The following is a 10,541-nucleotide window of genomic DNA, read 5'->3' on the forward strand; positions in this document are numbered from 1 at the left end:
GTGGCATGGCGTCCATAAATACCCATCTTGTCCTACATTTGAATGCCAGCGATTATGCCGAGAGAAGCGTCGAAGTGGCTGAGCCCAGGCTGCCGGCGTCGCGACGCTGTCAGTATTGTACCGCCTCAGCAGCGTGCGCGTGTCTAAAACCGGACTTTTCGTACAGAAATAGCGTTTTTTGTGGGGTAGTTCGCACAAGTGGGGATTATGTGACCGTTGATTGAGGTAAATGTGAGGGTGGTTGGCACACCTGTTGCCAATTTGCCAAAAATGCCGCTCAATTTGGCATAAGAATTGGAGAAAAAACCGGGTTTACACTTTGCGAGCCAATTAATTTTTTATCTACGATTTGGTGTTGCGTTTCTAATGGATAAATAAATAAAAAGGAGATTTATAATGACTTTAATTGATTCATTCAAGTGTGCAAATAAGTTTTTGGGTGCTTTGTCTGCAAGTTTGGCATTCTGGGCGTCACAACATGTGTTAAACACTTTCCAAGAATGGAGTTTTTGAGTGAATTCTTCGAATAACACGTCTCAAAAAACAAAAGTGTGAATTGAACATGATGGGTTTTACTGCACGTTTTCAAGTGTGGGCTGGATTTGAGTTTCCGCCAAAACAGTTCAATCATTATTTTACTTTCGAACTGATCTTTGTAATTTAGAAGATCCAAGGTTTTCTCTTGGAATTTTATATCAAGATAAATAGAAAATTTATGGTTCTCTTTAAGATTTAAAATGGTACAGATGTACCTACTTCGACTTCCTCTTAGAAACAAATTAGAGAAGTTAAAAATATACATTATTTGACTTGAGAATTTTGCATTTAACAGAAAAAGTGTTAAAAAGAGGTAAATTTGATATTTTAATGCGTTTGAGTTTATCAAAGTAGTTTGTGAGTTTGTTTTTCAGTGTTGACAACTTATATTTAAAGTCAGAAGCCATTTTGGTAAATTAATTATAATTAAAAATGCATAGAAGTTTGCGTTCGAGAACTCCAGTAAGAGTTAAATATACAAAAAATTTTCGTCAAAAAAAACTATAAATAGGTAAAATATTGAGCTATCAGAGTAAAGTATTGGAAGTAGCAGGAATTGGAAAAAACAAACAAAAAATGAGGAAGAGGAAATGCTGGTTTACTTCGTTGACTTAAACTCAAATAAAAAACTTTAGAAACACGTGGTGGTTAAAAATTAAGCATTAAGTAGGTGGAACTTTTAAACACAAACTTATTAAATTTTTATGTCCTAATTATATTCGTTTTCAAATTAATGTGCATCAAAGTAGCCGTTGAAAGGTATTATTTTAAGGTGGCAACCATGCGTAAATTCAAACATGCCTAAACTCAATCTTCCCTAAAAAAAATTCCAAATAAATGTGTACAGTTGGAGACAAAATACTTTGGTCGTCACTTGAGTGACATTAAATTGTAAAGCATGCTTTAGGACTGTTAACCTTATTTTTAGCTAGTTGACAAGTTGTATGTACATATTTTTGATAAGAGAATATAATAGCTGTCATTAATTTGAAATTGTCATTCATTTTAACGTTAAAGCTTGAATTACAATAAAGTGTCAGAAAAGTGACGACCCAAGTATTTTGTCTCCAACTGTACCTACCCCAGGTAGCAATAAAAATATTAAAATTAACAACGTAATTAACATAGGGTAACAAACATGAAGATTTTTGTCATTTTAATGTGATTAGATTTGTGCTGAATGACATTATTAATGACACTTTTTGTGTGAATCGGCCTTTAAATTAAAGATTCGTTTAGACTACTACAACCTACTTGATGCAATTAATTAATGTTTAATTTGTCTTTCTTAAATCAAATCTGTGCTTATAACTTTAGGAAACTACAAAAATTGTTTAAAATGAGCAATAAAAAAAATAAAATTTTCTGTTTTTAAATAAAGTGAAATATTTAAGGACATCTATAAAAGTTTGCCAATATTATTTTGTAATCCGAAAAAATCGTGTAGAAATAAAATAAACGTATGTAAGTAAGTATGTACAGCTGCGGAATTAAAATTCGGGCAGTATTTTTCCGTCACTTTAAAAAGTTCACTGTAAACTACCTTTTACTCTCATCATGACTGGCATTTGACAATTAAACTTTTTTTTATTGTTAAAATTGTTAATTGAATGTCTTAGGAAATGGATTAATTGAATTAAGTGTAATTAAATCATCGCTTTGATCAGCTGCCTACCCGTTATTATGCCACAAATCACTATTTTTGAAAGTAAATAAGTCAAAATGACATAAACATGACAAGAGTAAAAAATGAGGTTATTAATGTAAAGCTTGTTTTAGACTTTACATTATGAAAATAACAATACTGTCTGAAATTTTAATTCCGTAACTGTACCTACTCTACATTTTTTGAATCACGTGTAATTTCGTATTAATAAATTTTTGTGGGTAGTTTTTATAACAAGGTATTAGACTTGCAGTTTTTAATTATTATGATTTAGTTTTTTTTTTATTTTACTGCTTTAGTCATTAATTTAAGCTAAATTTATATGTACTCACATTTTGTATCAGTTTAATTTATTTTGAGGTTTTTTTATTCAGAGTCAAACTTCTAAGAAATGAAACGCATCACAGACCTAAAATACAAATTGGCAAAAAGGAAGTGTTTTCTATAAAAATTAATCAGTTTTCCTACAGAAAATAGTTTTGAATATAACAACGTTGCATGTGAACCACACATGCCAATTCAGAAATTTTCCACAGAATAATTACAAAACGTGTCGCCTTGTCCGACTTTAAAACAGAAAAATTAAAATCCATACTTCCGGAATTCGTAGAATTTAAATCAAGTCAACAGTTTTCCAAATTCCAGGTGCAACTATGGGAAGTTTGATGAAAAAATCATTGGGTGGAAGCATACATCGAATCCGCGAGTTTGAACTTGAAAAAGTAAGTTAATGAAGTCTTGAAGAGTTTTTATTTTTAGTCGTAAACGTTCATCACCATTCTTTTTCAATTTGGACCGAGTTCAATGTCTGTATTTCCATCGATTACGAGAAACTAAACGAAAATGTACGTCTAGACGTAAAAATGGCACTTTTCCAAACTATCCAATGCAGCATTGAATCTCCGCATTTCGCTTTTGGTTAAATTCCACCAAAACCAACCACTTGTGGGCAATTCTAATCAAAATAGTGCGACTTCCAACTTGCTATTGTCATGCCAGAAGCTTGTTTCTAAAATAGCCGAAATGCTTGGCTCATTTTCACGGTTACGGTTCCAATTTCAAATAATTTCAGGTAAATTTAGCCGAAGAGTTCGACATTTTGCAAATCGTGGGGGAAGGATGGTTCGGGAAGATCCTCCTGGTGGAGCACAAGGCCACCGACACTGAAATGGTCCTCAAGGCCCTTCCCAAGCCCTACACTTCCATTAAAGACTTCTACCGGGAGTTCCACTACGGCCTGCACTTGGGGGCCCACAAGAACATCATCACGACCTACGATGTGGCCTTCGAAACGGCCGGATTCTACGTTTTCTCCCAGGAATACGCCCCTTTGGGTAAGCAAAGCGTATTTTAGGAACCGAAGAGGTTTTTCCTTTTGTTCCGCAATAAAGAAGGGCTATAATTAGAGCACGGGTAACAACCTTAATGTTAAATACAAGTATTGGGAGTTCGAATAATTGTATTTATTTGAAAATTGGTACATAGCCATAAGTCCTCCTAAATGAAAATATTTTCAAGATGGCGGCACTTTCCGTTATACCGGAAGTCGGTCTCAACTTTCTTATTTTAAATGGAAAGGTATATTTTTTACTGAGTTTTTTGGATTAATCGGGTTATTTTAAGAGAGTTTTCATCAGCTTTCCCTATACCTAAATTTAGCCGTTTTTGAAATATTTTTGGACCTGTACCTTCCACTTAAAACTTTAAAACGATAACTCTGCCATTTTTTAAGATTTTGAATTCGTTTTTTTTTTGGCGTTTGAAAGAGAAACCTTAGATCCTTTTTTTGCTGTTTTCAAATTTTGAAAAAAAATATATCCAAAATTTTAAGGTTACTTTTGTAATAATTTAAATACTCATAACTCAATTTTTTCAAAAGAAATATCCCAATTTTTATTTTACGAGATAGAAGAGAATTTAATTGTGCATTGATCTGTGTTAACATTCCCTATACCTAAATTTAATAATTTTCAAGTTATGGACTTTTTGTTAAGACTACAGAATATTTATTACTAGCCACACCCGTTTTCACATAGTTTGTTATGGAAATAAAAGATGTCAAAAGTTTCTCTAAACAAACGTCAACAGAAAATTACTATTTGACAAATAGTGCCAAAATATGGAGAATCAAAGTTATGCAAACTTAATTATTATTGATAGGTTCTACCATGCGATCATTATTTAAAGCTAACAAGTGAGAAAAATTTATTTTTTTTAATGACCGACATCATAATTTTGTTACACTCTTCATAAATACAAAATAAATTAATTAAATCTAGGTTTGAGTGGCTTTGACTCTCCATATTTTGGGACTATTTGTCAAATAATAAGTCACTGTCGACGTTTATTGAGAAACAATTTTGACATTTTTGTTTTCCATAGCAAACTACACGAAAACGGATGTAGCTAATAATAGATTTTCGGCAGTCTTAACAAAAAGTCACCATAACTTAAAAATAATAAAATTTTGGTATAGGGAATGTTAATACAGATCGATGCAGAATTAAATTCTCTTCCATTTAATAAAATAAAAATTGGGGTATTTCATTTGGAAAAATTGAGTTATGGGTATTTGAATTATTACAAAAGTAACCTTAAAATTTTATAGTTTGTTATTTTTTTTTTCAAAATTTGAAAACGCTGGAAGAAAGATCTAAACTTTCTTTTTCAAACGCCAAAAAACGAATTCAAAATTTTAAAAAATAGCAGAATTACCGATTTTTAAAGTGGAAGGTGTAGATCCAAAAAATTTTGAAAAACCCCAAATATTTCAAAAACGGCTAAATTTAGGTATAGGAAAAGCTGATGAAAACTCCCTTAAAATAACTCGATTAATCCAAAAACGCAGTAAAAAATATAGCTTTCCATTTAAAATAAAAAAGTTGAGACCGACTTCCGGTATAACAGGAAGTGCCGCCATCTTGAAAATATTTTCATTTATGAGAACTTAATGGTTTATGGCTATGTAGCAATTTTCAAATAAATACGATTTTTCGAACTCCCAATACTTTTCTAATGTGTGGTTTAGACAGAACACCTTATACAGGCTGTATTATGAAAAACGCCCCAAGCCATAACTCCATTATTTTTAAAGTTATGACAATACTTCTTAGAACAAAGTTGAACATTTTTTGTCATCTATCGTTTAGGATAGATGCTAAATTAATGCTGTTTTCTGTTTCACCGGAAATCACATCAACTTTATTTTTTTTAATGGAACACCCTATATATTTTACCACTTTTGAATTCTTTGTTTAAAAAACTAACCGTTCGTGAGATATTCACCAAATAATGTATTTATTAAAGTAGGCAGTGGAAAACAATAATATCAAGTAATGTTGACAAATATTATTCCTTTGCATCTTCTCTTACTGTTTTTATACTTTTTAATGTTAATCATGGATGATAATGTTTTAACAGACATATTTTGAATAATATAAAAATTGTGGGAGAGCACTACGCTTTTACACCGGGTGATTTCTGATGAGAGACGTTCCAAATCGTCGAAACTTTAAGCGACGTAAAAAAAATTTGAGGATGTTTTGGACTTTTAGAAAACCCAAATTTGAACATCTCCAATTTCAAAGAGATACAAAATTAGATAGGTATTGAAGAAAATGCAAGAACATGAATTCAAGAAATTGCAAGTAACGTTGGCTTATCGCACGCAACTGTTCTAATTTGGGTTTTCTAAAAACCCCAAACATCCTCAAATTTTCTTCAGGTCGACGAATTGGAACTTTTCTTATTGGAAACCGCCCAGTGTAAAGATGTTGTTGTCTCCAACTATTTTTATTGCTTTCAAAATATTCTTGAATCATGTCTGTTAACACATTATCACCAGAACACCAAAAAGTATAAAAATAATAAGGGAAAATGCAAAGTAATAATATTTGTCAACATTACTTGATATTATTGTTTTCCACTGCCTACTTTAATAAATTTTTAATTGACTCATATCTCACGAACGGTTGGTTTTAGGCACATGGTACTAAAACTTGTTAAAAGACAATTAAACAAGTAATCCAAAAGTGGTAAAATATACAAAGTGTTCCATTAAAAAAAATAAAGTTGATGTCATTTCCGGTGAAACAGAAAACAGCATTAATTTAGCATCTATCTCAAACGATAGATGACAAAAAATGTTCAACTTTGTTCTAAGAAGTATTGTCATAACTTTAAAAATAATGGAGTTATGGCTTGGGGCGTTTTTCATAATACAGCCTGTATAAGCCGTCAATTGAGGGAAAAATTGACCTCAAAGATAATCTATGAAAATTTTCAGGCGATTTGACTTCCAACGTCTCCGACACGGGGATCGGGGAGCTGCACACGAAACGCGTGGCCAAACAGCTGTCCGCAGCCCTGGAGCACCTCCACACCCGCGACCTGGTGCACCGCGACGTAAAATTGGACAATATCCTAGTGTTTAAGTCGGACTTTTCGCGTATTAAACTTTGTGATTTTGGTGAGACGCGACGTGCAGGTTCCGTGGTGATGCGACGAAACGAATGGTTGCCCTACGCCCCCCCAGAGGTGCTCCAAATTGCCACCGATGGGAGCTACATGTCAGTACTTCCAACTCGCTTTCACAAAATTAACAATTTTTTACAGGACCAACACGAGTCATGATGTTTGGCAGTTTGGAATTGTGATATTTGTGTGTTTGACTGGATGTCTGCCGTGGCAGAAGGCGGCCCCTGATGACCCCAGGTACTCCAGATACATGTCCTGGCAAAGCACCACTATTCCTCTTAAAAGACAGCCAAAGTTGTTTAAATTGGTGTCGTCCAAAGCCCAGAAACTCTTCAAGAAGTACTTGGAGCCGAAGCCTGAGAAGAGGCCCGCGGGGCTTGCGGAGGTGCACCGGTTTTTGGAAGACCGCTGGATGTCCAAAGGGGGGATGGAGAAGACGAGTGAGTTGCCAGATGAGGAAGAAGGGCTTTGTCCATCAATGTACAGCTTCCACAGCAGTCCGGAGGAAAAAAATAAACTACTTTTCACTTTAACTCAGTATGGGCTTGAGACAACCGTTGATAGAACGGCCAAAAAAGACCGAATCCGTCAATGGATCCAGTCTAGTGTCATTGAAGAAGAAAACGAAGAAGAAATTGAAGCATTGAGCGATGAAGATATCGGCATTCATGACAACCAAACCGGACCTGTGGGGGAGCGAAATGAGTCACGGGGACCCATCGCTGACCCCAAAATCAACGGGCATGCCCTTGAAACCGATAAAAATCGAAGACGAAGAGCCTCAGTGGTCAGTCTTCGCAAAATTCCAGACTATTATATCCCTCCAATTGACCCAAGAATCCCTCTCGAGGAACAAAAAGAAAAAAACGTTTCACGCACTCAAATCATCAATGGAAAGAAAGAAAAAACGGGAGAGGAATTTTCTATAAGCAAAGCATTGCCATTCCAGAATTTACAAGTGGTGAACTCGCTGTCATCACTTGATTCCAGTGATAGTAGCAATACTGTAAAGCACAAAATTAACATACAGTTGCCCCAATCGGAGAAATACGTTTATGGGTCAACCCCGAAACCAAACGGGGTTAGTAATGGGGTGAGAAGGTCACCCCCTGTTAACATTAGAGGGACCGAAAAGATATACAGGGCGTATTCTGCGACGGAAGTTCGGGGAAATGGACATTACTCAAGGAAATAAATGCTCAAAAATGTGACTGACTGTTATTTATATTTGTAAATATTTATGTGTTACTATATTTGTATCATGGAGTGATTAATGATTTGTTTTAGGCTAATAGAGTAAAAAAAGTTTTCTTAAAAACAACGTTGTCTTTAAATTTCGTGCAAACGTACCCAAAACCCTAGATTTTAGTTAGGGATTTTCTATTTAAAACTAGCAATAACCTCAAACCTCACAAATGTGTTTTTATAATTGCGTAAAAAAACAGTTGAAAACAGTGTTAAAATGGGAAAATTGAACGTAACAATAATGCGTTACCTCACCGGTGAGGATTTCCGGGTCTTAACAGCGGTAATTGAGCGGTTTTTCTTTCGTTTATTTTCCTAACCTCACTTTTCAGATTGAAATGGGCATGAAAAACCACGAACTAGTCCCGGGCCCCATGGCTGCGTCCATTGCGAATTTGCAACACGGTGGTGTTCATAAACTACTGCGTGATTTGTGCAAACACGGGTTATTGAGTTACGAGCGGGGGCGCAAATGTGGGTCAATTTGTTGTTCCAGACTTGAGTATTATTTTACTGGTTTCAGACGATGGTTACCGTTTGACTAACATGGGGTACGACTATTTGGCCCTCCATTCGTTAACAAAACGCGACGTGATTGGGTCTTTCGGGAACCAGATCGGCGTGGGGAAGGAAAGTAACATTTACATTGTTGCGAATCCTGAAGGAGAGGAAGTTTGTCTAAAGTTGCACAGATTGGGGCGCGTGTGTTTCCGGAATGTCACCAACAAACGAGATTATCATAAGCATAGGAAATCGGCGTCTTGGTTGTATTTATCACGGATTTCGGCCACCAAGGAGTTTGCTTACATGAAGGCGTTGTATGACAGAAAATTTCCAGTCCCTAAACCAATTGATTTTAACAGACATTGTGTCATAATGGAGTTGGTCAAGGGACGGCCTCTGTGAGTAATCAATTAATTGTATAATTGAAAGAAAAATTTTTTCTTCAGGTGTCATGTAATGGAATTAAATGATGTTGAAGCACTTTACGATGAATTAATGAATTTGATTGTTAAATTTGCCGACAGTGGAGTGATTCATGGTGATTTCAATGAGTTTAACATAATGATAACAGATGATGAGAAACCTGTAATCATTGATTTTCCTCAGATGATGTCAACAGCTCATGAAAATGCCGAAATGTTGGTTTGTTTCAATTTTGAGGAAAACATCTAATAATAATGTTGTAGGTACTTTAATAGGGACGTCAATTGCATAAAAACTTTCTTCAAGAAACGATTCGGTTACGAGAGTGAATTGTACCCCAAATTCAGCGATATTGAAAGAACTGATGCTTTAGACGCTGAAGTTTTATGTTCAGGGTTTACAAAAGAAATGGCCAAGGATATAAACCGCGAATTGGGTATTGATGAAGAAATAGAAAGTGAAGAGGAAGATAAGGAACAAAACAGTGAAGAAATCCGCTCTGTTGATTCAATTTTTGATCAAATGAAACTCCAAGACCAAGATTTTTACAAAAACGACTCAGATGTGGAATCTAACGATTCTTTTGATAGGTTTGAAAGTGGAAGTGTGAGATCTTGCGCAACGACAATTCATCCAGATGAAATAAAAAGTCGTGTTAAAAAACAATTGGTAAATAGGGAAAAGAAAACGCAGAGGAAGAAATGTGTGGCTAAGGGCGAAGCCAGCGCCACCACAAGGGTCAGAAGGGAAAATAATGACACCATTAGACAGAGCAAGGGGTTGTGGGGGTGGGAATGAAATGCAGAGTTGTATTCTTATTTTTATTTAATAAAAGTTTGTCTATTACAAGCGTTTTATTTCATTTCATAAAATGAGAAAATCAGCTGATTTTCTGCTATATTTTTCTCTATATTTGAAACCTGTGATGCCAACTTAATTTCATAAGCCAACAAAAATCAACCAAAAAAAAACAAAAATATAAATCAAAAAAATTAATAAAAATGTAAGGATTAAAACTTAAATTAAACAATTTCACAAAACAGTAAAGACCCAAAAATTAAAAAAAGTTTTTGTAAAAAATAAGCTTTTATTAAAAAAATGTACCAAGAAGTAAAAATTATTATTTTCTAATATTTCTTGCTAATAAAATTGCGACTCTTTTTGTTCGCCAATTATTCGTGTTCATTTCATATTATAATGGGAAATCAGTTGGTGGATTTTTGGTTCATTTACTGTCAAATTTCAACGAGTGGTGCCAACCTAATTTCAGTTTTTTCCCTAATAAAACTTTGCGAAATATGCCCGCGTCTTATTTAAAAAGTTTGAATCGTCTGACATCATAGAAAGTGTCCAGATTAATCGAAGTTCTTGGCAAGTTTTATTGGATTGGAGCGCGGAAAAGTTGTATGAAAAATGTGGTCGTGTTCTTATTGTAGCCAATGTTATTAAAAACATGTAACAAGAGCGTAATTTATTCATGCAAAGTCGTGTTAGACGTTGAAACAGTTGGGTGACGAATGCATTTAATAATTCATGTTGCTGGAACGTCGAGTCTTGTTTGCAACTCGTGTTAATCAGGACTATTAAAGATTAAGACGTCAGACTAGTAGGAAAACTGGCGTCCCCTCTACCTACCCCCACTCTAGCAAGTTTTCTGTATTACCGGTAACATAAACCAGAAGAAGGGAAA

General features: G+C 34.7%; 2 protein-coding genes across 3 annotated transcripts; both read left to right on the top strand.

Moving 5' to 3' along the window:
- The first annotated feature begins 113 nt into the window (after positions 1 to 113).
- LOC123014427 (serine/threonine-protein kinase meng-po-like) lies at positions 114 to 7,994 on the top strand. Of its 2 annotated transcripts, XM_044413550.1 has the most exons (5): positions 114 to 225; positions 2,849 to 2,925; positions 3,276 to 3,537; positions 6,489 to 6,771; positions 6,818 to 7,994. In XM_044413550.1, the coding sequence occupies exons 2-5, from the start codon at positions 2,857 to 2,859 to the stop codon at positions 7,872 to 7,874; spliced, it is 1,671 nt and encodes a 556-aa protein (XP_044269485.1). In that variant the 5' UTR covers positions 114 to 225; positions 2,849 to 2,856; the 3' UTR covers positions 7,875 to 7,994. The 2 variants fall into 2 exon arrangements, with proteins under 2 accessions (XP_044269485.1, XP_044269486.1); XM_044413551.1 differs by lacking the exon at positions 2,849 to 2,925 and having other exon boundaries at positions 123 to 225.
- A 69-nt stretch (positions 7,995 to 8,063) lies between these two features.
- LOC123014431 (serine/threonine-protein kinase RIO2) lies at positions 8,064 to 9,701 on the top strand. The gene is made up of 5 exons (XM_044413555.1): positions 8,064 to 8,207; positions 8,257 to 8,398; positions 8,448 to 8,826; positions 8,875 to 9,066; positions 9,115 to 9,701. Exons 1-5 carry the CDS (start codon positions 8,142 to 8,144, stop codon positions 9,647 to 9,649), a joined length of 1,314 nt encoding a protein of 437 aa, XP_044269490.1. The 5' UTR covers positions 8,064 to 8,141; the 3' UTR covers positions 9,650 to 9,701.
- The last annotated feature ends 840 nt before the right edge of the window (positions 9,702 to 10,541 follow it).

Source organism: Tribolium madens, unplaced genomic scaffold (assembly GCF_015345945.1).
Source record: "Tribolium madens isolate multiple individuals breed KSU strain unplaced genomic scaffold, Tmad_KSU_1.1 Scaffold_97;HRSCAF=244;Tcas5.2_LG3a, whole genome shotgun sequence".
NCBI classification, from domain to species: Eukaryota; Metazoa; Arthropoda; class Insecta; order Coleoptera; family Tenebrionidae; genus Tribolium; species Tribolium madens.